At 35.5% G+C, this 17,594-nt stretch overlaps 1 protein-coding gene across 3 annotated transcripts in view; it reads left to right on the top strand.

Moving 5' to 3' along the window:
- Positions 1 to 17,594, top strand: part of Nox (NADPH oxidase) — a 613,528-nt gene that overhangs the window by 589,583 nt on the left and 6,351 nt on the right. For all 3 annotated transcript variants that reach the window (XM_081743205.1, XM_081743206.1, XM_081743208.1), the window contains 2 exons: positions 7,484 to 7,693; positions 13,529 to 13,732. In XM_081743205.1, the coding sequence (XP_081599331.1) occupies positions 7,484 to 7,693; positions 13,529 to 13,732 (414 nt within the window). The remainder of the gene's footprint in view (positions 1 to 7,483; positions 7,694 to 13,528; positions 13,733 to 17,594) is intronic.

Here is a 17,594-nt window from a genome sequence, read left to right as displayed (position 1 = left end):
TGTGTAAATTCGGCACATTTTTAGAAGAAGCATTACGGGATCAGTTTATATATGGTATCAACGACGATAATGTGCGTAAGAGATTGTTAGCAGAAGACAATATGACCTTCACAGTAGCTGTTCAAATGGCAGTGCAAGCGGAAACTATTGGTAACGACATGGCAATCATGAGAAAGAAAGAATTCGAAGAGGTCGGTCAGGTGAATGTGTTGAGTCATTGTCAAGGTAAGCCAAATAAGCAAAATCAAACACAGGTAAGGTACAGTAGTAACAGTGGAAATAGTAACAAAGCAGAACGGTACAAGGGTAAATTTGTGTGTGGTAAGTGCGGAAAACAACATAACAAATACTCCTGTCCTGCGAAATATGTGAAGTGTAATTTTTGTGGTGTACAAGGCCATTTTCAGAAAATGTGTTTTAAAAGACACGAAGTACAAGGGACTATTGACGCAGAAGAAGTAACAGAAAAAGTGAAAGAAATTAAAGTGACTACCCCAGAAACGTCAGTAATGCAGGAAGAAAACTTAGATAATATCGTTGAATTATTGGCAATGGACGTACCAGACGGTAAACGCAAGGACTTATGTAACATACCGCTAAAATGTGACGGTAAGACAGTGTTTTTTGAACTAGATACCGGTGCCGCAGTGTCAGTAATCAGTAGAGATGCATGCAACGAACATTTCCCTAACAAACCAGTAGTATCGGATGCCATTAAATTATGCAATGCCGATGGTAGACCGTTAGACACTAAAGGTAAAATAATGGTGGAAGTGCAGTGGAAAAGCAGTAAGTGGCAGTTACCATTATATGTACTGGATGCTAAACTAAACCAACCAATTGTGGGACGTTCATGGATCAATATACTTTGGCCTTGTTGGAAAGAACAGTTTAGTAGTAATATTGCTTCGATAGGAACAGATGACGCAACTGTAGCTGACAACTTAGCAAGTAAAATCAAAGATGAGTTCAAAGAAGTGTTTGAGGGAGACTTAAACACACCAGTTAAAGGGTACAAAGTGGTATTACCAGTGAAAGAAGAAGCGGTACCAATTTTCAAGAAGGCATACGAAATACCGGTAAGTTTGAAACCACAAGTGAAAGATGAGTTAGACAAGTTAGTGCAACAAGGAATTTTGACGCAAGTGGATTATTCCGATTGGGCGACGCCACTGGTATTAGCGAGAAAAAAAGATGGAAGCATCAGGTTATGCTGGGACTTTCGCGTGACGGTAAACAAAGTTCTGGAAAAAGTATCGTACCCACTACCACGCATTGAAGACTTAATGAACAAGTTGAAGGGTGCCCATTGTTTCGTATTGTGTGATTTAAAGCAGGCGTACCAACAATTGTTGATCCATGAAAATTCATTAAAATACATGACGCTGAACACACCTTGGGGCTTGTACCAACACAAAAGACTAGCATTTGGGTTGAGTTGTGCAGCACAAATTTTTCAAAAGTTTATGGAGTCAGTGTTACAAGATTTACCGTGGGCTGCATGTTTCTTGGATGATGTGATAATATGGGGAAAAGATACGTTTGATTGTTACGAAAAGACACGAATACTTCTACAAAAGTTCAAGGATCTGAATATCAGACTGCCGGGAGACAAGTGTGTTTTCTTCAAACAGGAAATAGAGTATTTGGGACATCATATTAGTCCAGAAGGAATTAAACCAATGGAAGATAAGGTGGAAGCGATCATGAAATGTCCCGAACCGACGAATGTAACGCAACTGAAGGCCTTCCTAGGCATGCTTTCATTTTACCATAGACAACTACCTGGCTTAGCGTCAAAAATTCCGTCGTTGTATGCATTACTAAGAAAAGGAGCCATATGGTGTTGGGATGAACGACATGCACAAGAATTTACACAAGCGAAAGAACTGCTGAAGAAGGCGGAAATACTACACCCATTTGATGAGAAGGAAGAGGTGGTACTCGTTACGGATGCATCACAGGATGGAATCGGCGCTATGCTGTGTAACAAAGTGAATAACAAGTTGAAGACGGTTGCGTGTACGTCAGCAACATTGAGCAATGCAGAACGTAACTATGCCCAGTTCGAAAGAGAAGCATTAGCGATAATACACGGAGTAAAGAAATTTCATAAATATTTGTTCGGTAGACGTTTTACAATTATTACAGATTCTATGCCAGTCAAGATCATATTCGGAGAAAAGGCTATTCCAGACGCAGCTTCACCAAGACTCCAACGATGGATGCTGTTCTTGTCTTCGTACGACTTCAAAATCCTTTATAGTAAGCAAGTGGAAGTAGCAGATTTCCTATCCAGACTACCGATTAATGAGGCACCAGTGGATGTAAAAATAGACGAAAAAGAGTTCATAAGCCAAATAATGTTGGCACCATTAACGCTCCAAGAAGTCATGGAGGCATCGGAAGAAGACCGACTATTATGTCAGGTGAGAGAATGGATAATAAAAGGCTGGCCCAGGAAGTTGAAGGAAGAACATAATACTACAGAGTTAAGAACATTCTTTAACAACAAGCAAAGACTTTCAGTTGTGAACAAATGTGTGATTATGGAAGGCAAAATTGTACTCCCACATAAGCTAAGGAAGAAATATCTGGAACAGCTACACAGGAATCACCTAGGTGCTTGGAGAATGCTGGCTGTAGCTAAGGAAGCAGTTTGGTGGCCAGGTTTAGACCGTGATATCAAAAAAATGAGCGAATTTTGTGAAACGTGTAATAGCATGCATAGGAATAACACGAAAAATCAATATAGTAGTTGGAAAGCAGAAGCACAACCGATGGGAAGAGTGCATGTAGATCACTTTGATTGTGTGGGATCTAAATTTTTGCTGTTAGTGGACAGTTATTCAAAATGGATCCAAGTGTGGAATGTAAATTCAACGACAGCATCTGAAACTAAACAAAAGTTAGACGAGTTTTTTCAAATTTTCGGGTATCCAAAGACTTTAGTATCAGATAACGGACCTCCTTTCACATCATTTGAGTTCACGACATACCTAAAGGAAAGAGATATCAAGGCAGTGCTAACTCCACCATACAACCCAGAAAGCAATGGAATCGCTGAAAAAGCCGTGCAGACAGTAAAGCAGCTTTTAAGAAAACAGTTTTTAGACAATAAATATGCATGGAACCGTAGATTAAGAGAGCATAAGCTGAAAGAAATATTATATATGCTTCGATTCACACCGAGTAAGGCAACAGGGAAACCACCAGCGGAATTGATGTTAAATTTCCAACCACGCACAATGTTTAATGTTGTACAGAAGGGAGTGTTTGAACGCGGCAAGAAAGACAGGAAAGAAGTGGAGCAACAAGCAAAGAATGAAGTGGTCTGGGTGAAGAACTATCGCGATCGTTTTCCTAAGTTTATCAAAGGTGAACTGGTCAGGCAGATGAGCCCAGTCGTGTTTTTGGTAAGAATACAAGGAAAAATATGGAAGTGCCATCGTCATCAAATAATTTTTCCGCAAGCAAAGGGAGACCAAGAAGATAACATGCCAAGAAAATGTCAGGAGGAAGATAACATGCCAAGAAAATGTCAGGAGGATATATGGTTTCTTTGCCGGAAAAACCCGCGCACAAACGCAGCAGTGGAAGATATACAACACGTACAACTACCTAGAAGTCCAAACATAAATTCAGAAAGTGACAGAACATCAGTCAGAGAGCAAGATCAACACCTACCAAGACAACACCCAGAAGATGGCAGAACACCAGTACGAGACCCAGATAGGCAGCTACCGACAAGATATCCAGGAGATGGCAGAACATCAGCAGAGCAGCAAGATTGGCAGCTACCAAGAAGATCCGGAAGGATCAGGAGACCACCTAATAGATTGTCATTGTAAAAAAAAAAAAAAAAAAAAAAACGGGGGAAGAGTGTAATAGTGAATAATCTGTGAAGAATGTGAGAGTGTAATAGTGAATAGTCTGTGAAGAATGTGGAAGAGTGTAATAGGAAATAATCTGTGAAGAATGTGGAAGAGTTAAATAGTGAGTAATCTGTGGAGAATGTGGTATAGCAAATAGTCTGTGAAGAGTGTGACACTATTGTCAATAGTCTGTGATGAGTATGAGGATGGCCGGCTTTGGCGTGAGTCAAAGAGTTCGTGGGAGCAAGAATGAAGTTGGAGTATGCAAGTGGGCTTGTTAGAAGTACTGTGAAGAATATTATTTAGTAGCATGGGGATAAAATTTAGTAAAGTACTTTTGAAGTTTGTGTGCATGTAGCCGTGTCCGTAAATAAAGAGTACCTTAGTTTGGAAGTAGTTATTTTAATAGTAAAAGTAATAGCAGTATAGCTTGTATAAGTTTCAGCAGTATAGCACTTAATAGGCAGATCGTTTGATATTAAACAATTACTCTATCCAGGGTACAGTGTTTATGCAGTAAGTGGAAACCAGAATTTGATGCTATACCAATTTATGATAAGTTTTTAAAATGCCTTTTCCATTTCTTTGTCGGTTCTTTTACGAACAATGCTTTAGTCGCACAAACGAAAATTATATTTGTGACGTTACAGAGGTTGTTCAACCTACGTTTGGCCGATTTCGTTCCTTCCTCCTCCCGGGCAGAATGGACTCACCCGACCTGGCTCGTGGTGTCCTGCAGTGTTGTGTAGTGTTGTGCAGTGTTGTGCAGTGACTTCCTGGGAACGGAGTTGTTTTTCCGCGCGAACGACAATAACGCACAAAACAGGACCATTGTTGTGAGTGTTGTGTTAAATTTGTTTCCAAGTGTGTGGGTTTCCGCTCTGTGACCAAAGTGCCGCCCAAACTAAGCCGGTTTTGGAAAGGCTATGTTACGGCTCTTTATGACGCCCACTTTAGTATTTCTCTCATTAGAAAACAGTGCAAGAAGAATAGTTGCAACATCAGTTTAATTGGAATAAAAAATGTTATTAAAAAGTACAAGGCCAACGAAGCTCCACCATTTGGATCACCAACGAAGTTGCCTAGGAAGCGGGAATGCACCAAGGCCATCTCCACCATGCAGAGGAAACTTCGCAAAATGGCAATGCAAGAAAATCTGTCACCACAAAGGTGTATGGCTAATCGTCGTGACGTGTCTTTGGGGACTTGAGCCGGACGTTACACCATCAACTCAAGCTGGAAAAAGTCATGAAAGCTCGCGGCCATCTTCTCACGGATGCCCACCAAAAGGAACGCCCGGAAGCTGTAGAACGGCATCTGGCAAAACAAAGATGGATGTACGTCGTAACGCTCGATGAAGCATGGATTTATCTTTCCGACTGCGGCAAACCTAGAACCATCATGTACCGAGAGAAAGGCGCCAAGAACTTCAGAAGATGGGTCCGTGTCTGTAAAGAATTCTTCCCAAAAGGGTTCATGGTCGTTACTGGCTACTGTTACCGAGGTAAACTGAAGATTCGTAGGGTGGCGAAGAACTGCAAAATAAATTCGCAGTATTTTCAGGAGCAGATCATGTGGCCAATCTAAGAGCATGATATTCCAACAATGTACGAAAATGACGCCAATCTGGCGCGCATTCACATGGACAAGGCCTCATCACATACCTCACGATCGTTCCTCGCATTCTACAGGGAGATGGAGGAGGCAAGTAGTATACAGGTGATACCTTTCAATGAGGTGCCTGTTAAATCTCCAGTTGCAAGTCCTATGGACTAGTGTGGATTTGGATTGTTGAAGCGGGCTTTGGGAAAACGGCGTGTGACAACTGTGGAAGGACTTTGGAAAGCTGAACAAAGGGAATGGGACAAGATTCCCCTCCCAGTTCTTCAGAGAAACCTGGAAATTACGCTGTCGGGCTATTGTTAGGAACCAAGGGAAACACATCGGGCACTTACGGACCTGGCGCCATGGATTCTTCTAAATTTTTAGGTAAGTCGAAATTGGCGAAATGTAGACTGAACAACCTCTGTATTAGATGACACGAGACAGATACCAATGTAATGCATATTCTCATATTTTGAACAGTGAGCACATTTAATGGTAATCTAATAATAATAATAAATACAAGCGGTATCAAAATTAGCTAGTAAACTAATACAGCAATCCAGTGGGACGGAATTTGATTTATATTCTTATCTACTATTTACTATTATTCTTTAGTTTCTTTATTCTTTTATCCAGGGATTTGAACATTAGTGAAAATACTAGTAAATTTAATTTGTTTCCTATGATTTTGTTTTCGTGAAAAATCATTTGGGTATTTCATAATTTAGCTTCTCTTATTTGTATATTTGTACTTCAGCCATTTCAAGTTGTGTCTTTCTACTGTTTTCTCACACATTTTATAATAGCGAAGTAGCTCAAGTGGTAGAGCGTTGGATTCGCATTCGGGGATCACGGGTTCGATTCTCGCTGCCGACCATCCTGACTGTCCTACCAGGCAAATGCCGGGATGGTACCTACTAAACAGGCCCTGGCCGATACCTTCTCAAATCTTTTCCATTGTTATTGTTGTTGTTAAATATCCCGTATAAATGGCCTGTGAGCTATATCTGGTGTTTGATAAATAAAAAATAAAATAAAATAAATTTAAAAAATAGTATTGTTTCGTAAAGTTAGTAAGACTAGCGTTTGAGTAGATTAAATGACTTAATCGGTATAATATTCTGAAGCATTGTGTGTAGCCAGCATCGAAATTTCAGTCAAAATTCTACTTAAAAATGTTTCTGTAAATTGTGACAGTTTGAATGACCTTTGTTGTTGTTTTTCAGTAATACACTGCTTCACACAATTACAGAGTAATATCTAATGCTTATTAGACACATGTGTTACTTACACAGCAGATTCCCATGTTCCAAAATGTTACGAACGTACTTCATCATGTAATATTGAATGTAGAGATAGGAAACTTAGGGGCTGGAGAAGTCAAAGATCAATAAGTCTCCAGATGTTTGTATCGGACCTCCATTAAAGAAGTATAAACGATAGGAGTGATTGTAGGGCAGAAATATCAATATGGGTGAAGGGAAGCAATGTATGCACACTCAATATGACAAGCCATTTTGAGATCACTAGGAAAATTTTTAAACAGAAAGAAGTCATATGTTTTAAGGCTAGAAATTTACAGAGAAAAAATAGTAATGAAATGATTCTTGTGAAATCTATTATATGTAACAGACCCACGTGAAGGACAATTGCTTCAATTTTAATTTTTAGAAAATTTCATTTCATTTACACATTTTTCAAACGAAGGGTTTCCATAAACAAAATGTTTTCTAACATGTATTTATAGACTTGAATTGTATTTATAATTTGTGTATTTGGTTTGAACTTCTGTCTCATATGCTCACCAAAAGTGAATCGATTGTCGAAAGTAATTAAGAAAGAAAAGTTCTTCGTTTGAAGTGTCCATAATAGTTTCCCAATTCAAATACGGTTACAGAGAAAAATATTTATATTTGCAAGGTTTTCAAATGTTAAATTAGCTATATTAGTAATATATAATGTTTGATTTCTTGTAAATCATATGATTTTTTTTTTTTTTTTAGATCTTCATAGATGGACCATATGGAGCACCATCCAGCCACATATTCAGAGCACAACATGCTGTTTTAATTGGAACAGGAATTGGAGTCACTCCTTTCGCTTCAATCCTTCAGTCAATAATGCATCGTTACTGGAAGGCAAGACATTGTTGTCCAAGATGCAAATTCTCGTGGGCAAGTGACATTCCACCTACAGTAATGAACCTGAGGAAGGTATGATTGTCTTTCTTATAAACTGCAGAGGTTTACTATTAAGTTTACATTTATTTTTAAAGTTTTCGAGCATGAACCCGTTAATGTGATACAAATAGTACATGTACTACGATTCAAAGAAAAAAAAAAAGTAGCTTTCTAGTAGCTTAATGGTTAACGTTATTGCCTTTGGTGCTGGAGCTGTTAAGTCAACTCCACGTTAACAAAAGATTGGCTATTGACCAATGAATCCTCCCTTGGAAAGCCTAAATATTCTCCATACATTTGGGAACGACAAGCTAGCTCTGTCTTCAGTGGAAGGTAACAAGGATAAAAACGGATAGGAGATAAAAGGTGTAAAACTAGGAATACATATCAGTATATGAATGTAACGTAAAGAATGGATCATGAAATGTCACCAGCAGAGCACAGCGGAAAAGAGAGCTGAATCGAAGGAAGCGTGATGTCACTATTGCCAGATTCAAAATATGCATCAAAGGTAGGTAACCAGATTCTATCAGTTATTGCCAATATCCCGATTTAAAGACGGTTTATATTTTTGGATAAAGAATGATTCTCGTTCTTTCTTTGTTTACACTGAGTGAACCTATTGCATTAACCTGTTTTATGTTATATGTATGTTGTTTTAAATGCAGCGCCAATCCTGACATGCCCTCTTCTTGTGGTTTTTTTTTTTTTTTTTTTTTTTTTTTTAATTGTCTAATATAATCCTTAATTCGGATGTTAATATTGCCTTTCCTTTGGCCTATATATGAGGAGTCAAATTTGCATTGAACGCGATAAATGACTGACTTATTTAGTGGATCAACAAAATAACTTTTAAATCCGGTGAGATGCTTTCCTAGACTTCTCGGGGTGATACTAGAAGCAGATATATATTATGCTTTGCAAGAATACGTTGATTTTTTGTCGATAATTGTCACCATTTATATCCTATCTGTTTTATCCGTTTTACCTTGCCACTGAAGTCAGAGATAGCTTGTCGTTCCGAAACGTATGAAGAATATTAGGCTTTCCAAGGAAGGATTCATTGGTAAGTAGCCAATTTTTTGTTAATGTATATCATCATCTTATGCGCCCACATAATTTTAATGTAAGCCCATGTCTTTATGTTTTAACTCTGCGGATGGTGAATCTAAGGACGGGAACGGGTAGGTATAATCTGCAAAAGGATAAGGAATTTGTGCTTAATATCAACAAGAATAGATATATATAATAGAACAAATAAGTTGTATTCGTAAACATCAACAGTTTCATAAGGTAAATCACTTTTTTTGTAGTTCCCAGTTCCCACTGAACTTTGAAATATATTTAGGTATACAGTAAATGTATGGCAAGAGGAGGAGAAAGGAAACTTCGAAACTCTTTAGATTAGATCACTAACTAACTACCTTTTTGGCCCATGGAACCCGGAGGTTCAATGCTGAATTCACAAAAGCTTCTCTATTGACTTCTATTCTTAGCCAACTGGATTAAGTTTCTACTTTGTATTCCTATTTCTGCGAGATCCATGTTAATATTCTCCTCCCACTTGCGCCTAGGTCTTCCTAATGGTCGTTTTCCCATTGGTCTTCCAGTTAAAACTTGGAAAGTGTTCCTACTTTCTTCCATTCTGGCTACATGACTTGCCCATCTGAGCCTCCTAGGCTTGATGACCTTAACAATGTTTGGTAACCTATATAAATTATGTAGTTCCTCGTTTTGGAGTTCCCATCATTCCCCATTCCTGTTCCTCTTGGGTCCGAATATTCATCTCAGGATCTTGTTCTAAATACTTTCAGTTTACGTTTTCCTCTCATTGCGAAGCTATTATGTTTCGCAACCATGCAGAACAACAGGCATGATTATCATTTTATATATTTTAAGCTTTAAATTCCTCGACAGAATTCGCAATGACAAAAGATTTTGACATGATTAATAACACGAATTCCCTGCTTTAATTCGATATTTCGTTTCTTCGTGGATATGGTTTTCATCTGTTACTATTGATCTTAGATATTTGAAATTATTCATTTTATCGAAATTATTATTTGATAATTTAACATTGCAGTATTATGATCCTGACAAACTTCCATGTATTTAATTTTCTCTGCATTTACTTGTAAACCCATGTCCCTTCAAGTGTTTCATAAGACCTCTGCATTTCTTTCTATTGTACTTCTATCATCCTCTATTAAGAAATTAGATCATTATGATACCGAATACGAATTACAGCCAGAGGACTGTCTCTAAATTAAAATATGTTGTCTCTCTTCCAAGGTGATGATTGATGGCTCCCTGCTGAGATTACAAGATAATCTTGATTGAAGTAAAATTAAAATATAATACTAAAATATTTTCAGTAGTATATTAAATATTTTAATAATGAATGGAGTGAAATAGAGAATTCTAAGTGAACCTTAGAGAATTAATGATAAAATCAAATTGTGAATCAAGATATTGAGATCACCAAGCTCAAGTAATTATGTATTTTCCAATGCAGAGATTGCATACATAATTACCGTATTGATATTATGGTACAGAAAAGAAGACCTAATTTTATTGGGATTTGACTTTTATACAAAGTGAACGGGGAAGGGAATGTGTGTATGGAAACATCCACTAAGACCTGTAAGATAACCTATATTCAACTTAGGATATACACATTTGAGATTCATTTGCAGAATTTCTCCAAATAAAATTATACTGCTGACATTACGTTAAAGTACGGATATGTTTTGTGGAGTCTGTGTTAAATAATGTATTTTTAAAAATGCATATATTTCTAGTTTTTATATTAGAGAATTCAAACTTGTCCAAAGAGTCGAGAATTCAAAGTTTATGAACAAAACAAGGTGTAATTTAATTGACAACTATTTTATAGCCACGACCTACTAATATCGATATTGATTTTTAGTTTTTTCTGCTTTAGGAAAAAATTCCGTCTAGTACTTTATATATACTATTCTTGATTAATAGTGACAAACTTTGAAACTTAAAACCTGACCAGTGATGTATTTTGTAAAAGCAAGGGAAGGGAGGGTAAGTTTTCTTAAAAAATAATCTTTTTTATCCTGAAACATGATATAAAAGTTGCAGTAAATTTTGCCCTCTTGTTTGCGGATGAGATAAATCAAAAATAGTAAACCCAATTAATAAACCTGAGAAAGGCATATGCAATGTTTCAGATTCTCGGGTAATTCTTAGGAAAGTTATGGTAAACGTGTTTCGGCAAGATAGAGGAATGTCATCTTCTAACAAAAGGAGCAAACCTCTAATCTCAATTAAAACGTACAGTATAGATTTTACGATTTTTTAAAATAGGAATGATTGGGTTGTCTCACAAAAATATACGTCATATTGAACCAAACTGAAACTTCTCTTTTAACGAGTGTCATCGTGAAACAAGCTTCTTAAATCGGGGTGGAGATGAATTCACTCCATTATTTTTGACTGATATTAAACCCAAGGAGTGGAGAAGATTAGTAAACAAAAATATGTGTGCCATATTGCATTGAAATAAAAAATATATTTTTACGGAAGTTATAGTGTAACAATTTTTTTCTCAATATAAATAGTAGAAGTAGAAATGGGTCTTTGCTACAAAATTTTTGCTATGTTTGAAATGAAGCTTTAAAATAATAATAGTAAAAATACACAATGTTGGACTTTCCACTGCTTCATTGCAACTAAAAGGAGCACTGCTACAAAGACAGTATTGATAATCTTGTAAATTATGCACAGGATGTATATTCTGTATTAAACGCTCGTTCATGTATTCATTCAGTCTCCTTTTTATTTCTCCAACGGTTTCGACACTGTCAGTGATAAAATTTTGCTTTCTAAGCTAGGTAACTTCGGAGTTTCCATCCAGTTATTAGAGCTCCTTAAATCATATTTAAGAACAGTGGTGGGTCTATCTGGGGCTCGGTGGAGGGGCCTAAGCCTTCCAGTTTTTTGAGTGACAAAATTAATTTAAGCTGATATTTATATATTTTTAAAAGTTTATTGTAAACTTGTGATATAATTATTATAGGCTGAGTTCTGGCTTGCCCCTTCCCCCCAATTTTCACCTTCCAGATTCACCACTGTTTAAGAAACTGAAAACATTATGTAATGTATAATCAATGTAAGTCATCTAAGTGCATTGCTAAATCAGGTGTAACTCAAGGGTCTAATTTGGGTCCATTATTATTCATATTATATATCTTCAAAATGTCCTCAAAATTACAGCATGTAGTTGTTCAATGTATGCTGACGATATAAAAATTCATAAATAAGTTCAGAACTTAGAAGATACTTAATTATTGCAAATGATATCAATGCATTGTATGAGTGGAGTTTCAAGAATTTATTCCAATTTAATTTAAAGAAGTGTTGTTATATGGTCCTAACTACAAGCAAAATCTACGTTACTACATCATATTCTATAAATGGCCATTTAATGAATTGCGTAGAATCTATCATGGACCTAGGAGTTATTATAGACGGCAAATTGACATTCAGTGACTATATACAGTGTGCTGTTAGCAATTCCTATAAACAATTAGAATTTATAGTACGGAATTTAGTCAAGTTTGGCAATATATTTATCCTGAAATTACTTTTTAATGGTGTTGTTAGATCTCTATTGAAATATGGGTCGGTTATTTGGTCATCTATCAATAAACAGCATATAAAAAGACTTAAACAAGTTCCAAAAAGATTTTTCCACTTTTTCCACACTTTAAAACATCGCATGTCTGCGTTTCTGAATGAAATCTCTTATAGAAGATTGCTGCTTGAATTTAAATGTAAGATTATTGCAAAGAAGGGTAGGGGCTGTCCAAATTTTCTTACATAAGTTGGTTATTAATGAGTCTGATAATAGTGACTTACTTATGAAGTTGAATACAATATTAAGAAAGTTAACTTAAGGTCAAGACCACTTTTAGTTTATCCTAAATCTGAAAACGGGTATTTCAATTATTCGTCTGTAACAAGAATTCTCCATATTTACAATAAACTTTCATGTGAATACAAGGATTTGGATTCCAGTTTCCTATCTGACAAATACCTACAATTATTTAAGCGAGAATATAAAGATTTTCATGCTTTGTAATACTCAGAGCTACTTATTGTATGTTATATATGTATTAATACACATATATTTCAATATTCATGTTTTTCTCTTATTATACTTTACTTTCGGTTCTTTTGTATTTGAGAACTTTTAAGGTTTACTTTTGTTTATTTTTTTTTTTTTTAAGTTTCAGTTTTTTTTATTTTCAATTGTATTGGTGTGTATATTACGTATATTTTTACATATATCTGGGTGATATGTGAAATTCAGTGTAAAACTTCTTTAAATGGAGTGATTTTTGTCTGATAAGACTAGAGGTAAATGAATAATTAAATACTGAACATCAATATCAGTGTAATTTTTATTGTTTGCGAAAAGCGGGATCTGATGATAATTGGTGGTCATAGTGTTGCCAAAACTAAAACTGTTAGGTTTCCTTGGCGGTAACTCTATGTACAGTCCACAGCAAAAAAACCTGCAATATGAGCATGTAAATTTGTTGTGAAACTACGCCTAACAGCCCAGGAAATCGACATAACGTATAAGTGGCGCCAATCAGGCAAGGAGAAACCTCGGCGTTCTCCCCTGCACACTTATTTTGGAGCAAAAGACTTCGTCGTTTTGGCAGTCAACTTACATGCTCATGTTGCAGGTTTTTTGCTGCGGACTGTACAATGCCTATTTCTGGCAAAAATTTGCTAAAACCTTAATACAGTTTCGGTTCTTCGTGGCTTACTATTTTTGTTTTAAAATAAAATCGCTACAGATTTTGAATTTTATGTTTGTGTACTTAGGTGGACTTCTTCTGGATCAACCGAGATCAGCGTTCTTTTGAATGGTTCGTGAATCTATTGTCACAGCTGGAGATAGAGCAAGCTGAGCTCGGAGGAGCCATGGAAAGATTCCTGGAAATGCACATGTACATCACAAGCGCTTTGCAAAAGACAGATATGAAGGCTGTTGGTCTTCAACTTGCACTGGATTTGTTGCATGAAAAGGTTTGTAAATTCAGTTTTCACTTATTCGCTTTGTATAACATTGATGTGGATTTCTATACATTGGACGTTTTATTACTTTCAAATATAATGGATATGAACAAGCATGCAGTGCAGTTAATATCACAATCAACTAATAGTTTAGATGAACTCCTACAATCTGATTAGATATTCTTCTATATTATAAAAGCACGAATTTATTAAATACTTCTCTTATCATGTCCAAACTTGTTGAACAACTTCATATTTATTATGTATGTGTGGAGTCCAGCAATGCTTCTCTGCAGTGAAGGATATGTCAAATAAATATAACAGGTTTGTCTAGTGTCGTATATATATATATATATACAAAGAACAGTCAGAACGTTCCCGAAATGATGGTGCAGTTCCAGTATTAGTAATCCAATCATAATGAATCTTGTATAGTACAGTCCATAGATTAACTAATTATGAATTTGACAAGTATGAACAGGTACACTCATGTCCAAAAATGATGGTCGGAAATCTATAACTGTCTTTTCGTAAGAATATAATTTGATAATGATCTTGCAGGGTACTTTTAATACTGATACTATGTGTATAATCGGGAAATGTATATTTGTGGTATATTTCATAGAAAAAGAATTAGAAATACTAAATTTGAATGATTGAAACAAAATGTTGCTAAGTGGACAAGAAAGTTTTATTTTCGTTTTATTGTTCTTATTTACTGCTTATTTGACATGAAATTTACCACATACATGTCTTTGCCGGTTATACACACACTAACATTATAAGAAATACCGTGCTAATTCGTTATCAAATTATATTCCTACAACAATATATTTATAGACATGCGACAATAATTTTGGACATGAGTGTACATAGCAAGCAGTGCATGAGTAGCGTAGCTGAACAGAAGTGTGTGTGGTGATCCGTTAGAGTAATATTGTAGTTCGAGCAACGCGCAAAAACATCAAATTCATGTGCAAAGTGGGGAAATGTGCTTCTATAGCCTTAGAAACAGCTTACGGAGACAGTGCTTTAAGGGAACAGCACAGATACCCGTTTTGCAACCGTAGAAGAGATCAAAACCAACGCGGCTGAACTGTCGTAGCTGAACTTCGGAAGATACCAAAAGAGGACTTCCGTCGGTATTTCCAGTAATGGCAGGAGCGGTGGAGTACGTGTTTCGCAGGTGCCTACTTGAAAGGCGATTAAGTAAATATGTACTTATATTGTAATAAAGAGCTACAACAAAATTCGGGAACTTTTTTATTGCTCTTCGTATATATATACATATACATACATACATATATAATATTTCGTTGTTAATCTGGTAATCCTTGCTCTTGTTTGCTAGTCTGAAGAAAATTCTCAATGATCTTTAATATGAAAATACTTTCTATTTACAATAGATTTCGAAATTGAATTGATTGATTGAGTTTTGTAAATAATCAATTTGACTTTCTTGGTAATCTATTAGTGGCTCTTTTAAAATTACTTGTTGTTTAAGCTATGCAAGTAGTTGAATTGTTCAAATATTTTCACAGTAGTATAAGTACAGTAACCATTCATGGTGCATTAAGTCAGTGAAGAGAGAACAAAATGTGATTATGGAAAATCTATATACAATTTAAAAAATCAATACAGTGGTTACAAGGTATTAGAACACAATTTATTGACGAACATAGTAAAGATAACCAATTAAATGATACAAAATCTTTGACTTCTGAGTAACACAACTAGAAAAACATTGAAGGTGAATGTGTTTTCACTATCGATAATATTCGGATTATCTAGAGTGCACAAGAAGGATGGTCCACTCAGGTCAATCATATCCGGGAAGTATCACACGCTCTACATTCTTTCAAAATACATAATTCAATATTTCAAACAATTCATGAAGTATTTCAAATACGCAGTGTGATTATCCAAGAAGAGAGTACGCCATTCTTAAATGCAGATATAAATTGATACATCGACTCCCTTATTTTTGGCCACGGATTGTATTCAACTTTGGTAATGAATCACAAAATTCCAATAATTGAAATCTAAAGAATCCTAACGCTTTTAAAGCTGTTTTGTAAAGATTTTGACGGATTTTGTAAAGATGAAAGGCCCTTATTATATTGCTTCATATAAATTTACAGCTATTTATTTTTCGACCATCTTACACTCTGGTATAAAAGAACACCACATACACAGTACAGACAGTCATTAGCGTTGAGAACTACGCGTAGAATAGTGCAGATATTTATGAGCATTACTGCCATCCTATCAAACTCTATCGGCATATAGAGCTCTGTCATGGCTAAGTGGTTAGCATGCGTGCTTTTAGCTTGGGAGACCCGGGTTCGATTCTCAGAGGAAGCTCATGTGGTTCGATCCCACGTTAAGCTGTGACTCCACGTCTCATATAGCCTCGCTGCTGAAAGGGACGCTAAACTGAAAATCAAATCAAATCTCTCAACATATACAAAACATCTTATGCCCATTGTTAGTAAATGGAGTGCTGAAACTTTTTGGAAACAGTTTTAAAATCTTCAGAATTAAAATTAAAAAAATAGTATCGATTTGTAGATCGATATTTATACACGAACTATGTTAATCTAAATCTTCTGTACAACGATCTAAATTTCATACAACCTTACTGCAAAGTAACAAAGGAAACTGAAATTAACAACAGACTATTCCTGAACTTGACTATAGATGGGAAATAAATTCTACACCGAGGTGTACAACAGGCACCTAATACTTATACAAATTTGACACACTAAAATAAAACAAAAGCAAAGCTTTGGAAGAATTTCTTCCAAGGAGCCTTTAATTCTATGTTTCAATAATAGTCATAGAACAACTAAAAGCAATGTTTTTTTTAAATACCAGAAAGCTAAATTAAATGATACAGGGAAAAAACCAGGAATGTCCATGTATGTGCTTTTTCGGGTGTTTTGCCCTATCTGTTTTTGACTCTTTGGTACTATTTGACTGTATATGCCATGCATGCGTAGATGTAGAAGTGTCCATGTAAAAAGGGGCAAAAGATTTAACTAACCCTATTCTTCTTACGCACTTTTCAATATTAAAACGCCGTTTTCTCAAAAACGCAGTTTTGTGACATTCCTTCTTTTTTCCCTTTACCCTTCAATTGTTACATCAGATTGAATCAATGTTTAATAGGAAAAGTGCCAAAACAAACGATGACACAAAGACAAGGATAACATATCCTTAGAAATAATGTAAGTAAAAGGTTAATAGTCATCGCAAGAAACAAATCTTATCTCTAGGAAGTACTTTCGAAGAACATCGTCTTCATCGTCAGCCTAGGCACACTTCAAAAAGAATTTAAATCATAAAAAGAATTTTAAAAATGTACGAAGTAAAAATCTTCTTGTCGCTATAATTAGACATACTTTAATAGTAATTCACTTGTCTCTGTTCACTGTTGTTTACTGTTTTTTTTCTTTAAAAAAAAGAAAAAAAGAAAAAAAGTGAACAGTGACATGTGAATTACTATTAACATATTTCTAATTATAGTGATAGAAGATTTTTACTTCGTACATTTTTAAAATTCTTTTTATGGTTTAAATCCTTTTTGAAGTGTGCCTAGGCTGACGATGAAGACGATGTTCTTCGAAAGTACTTCCTAGAGATAAGATTTGTTTCTTGCGATGACTATTAACCTTTTACTTACATTATTTCTAATCATTATCACCACTCGTAATATAATAATAAATAACATACCCTTATTTATCTCGGTTTCAAATATATTACGGAAAGTTACCAGAAAGCAGTTTTAAGATAGCAATATTACATCTAAGGAATACCGATAAAAACTTACCAGGATATAAAAGTTTTCACTAATTCGTCGGATTTTGATGAT

The sequence above is a fragment of the Thermobia domestica genome, chromosome 16 (genome assembly GCF_964235325.1).
Source record: "Thermobia domestica chromosome 16, izTheDome1.hap1.1, whole genome shotgun sequence".
Lineage (NCBI taxonomy): Eukaryota > Metazoa > Arthropoda > Insecta > Zygentoma > Lepismatidae > Thermobia > Thermobia domestica.
Note: the sequence above shows the minus strand (reverse complement) of the source record. Positions and strands in the feature narration are given on the sequence as shown.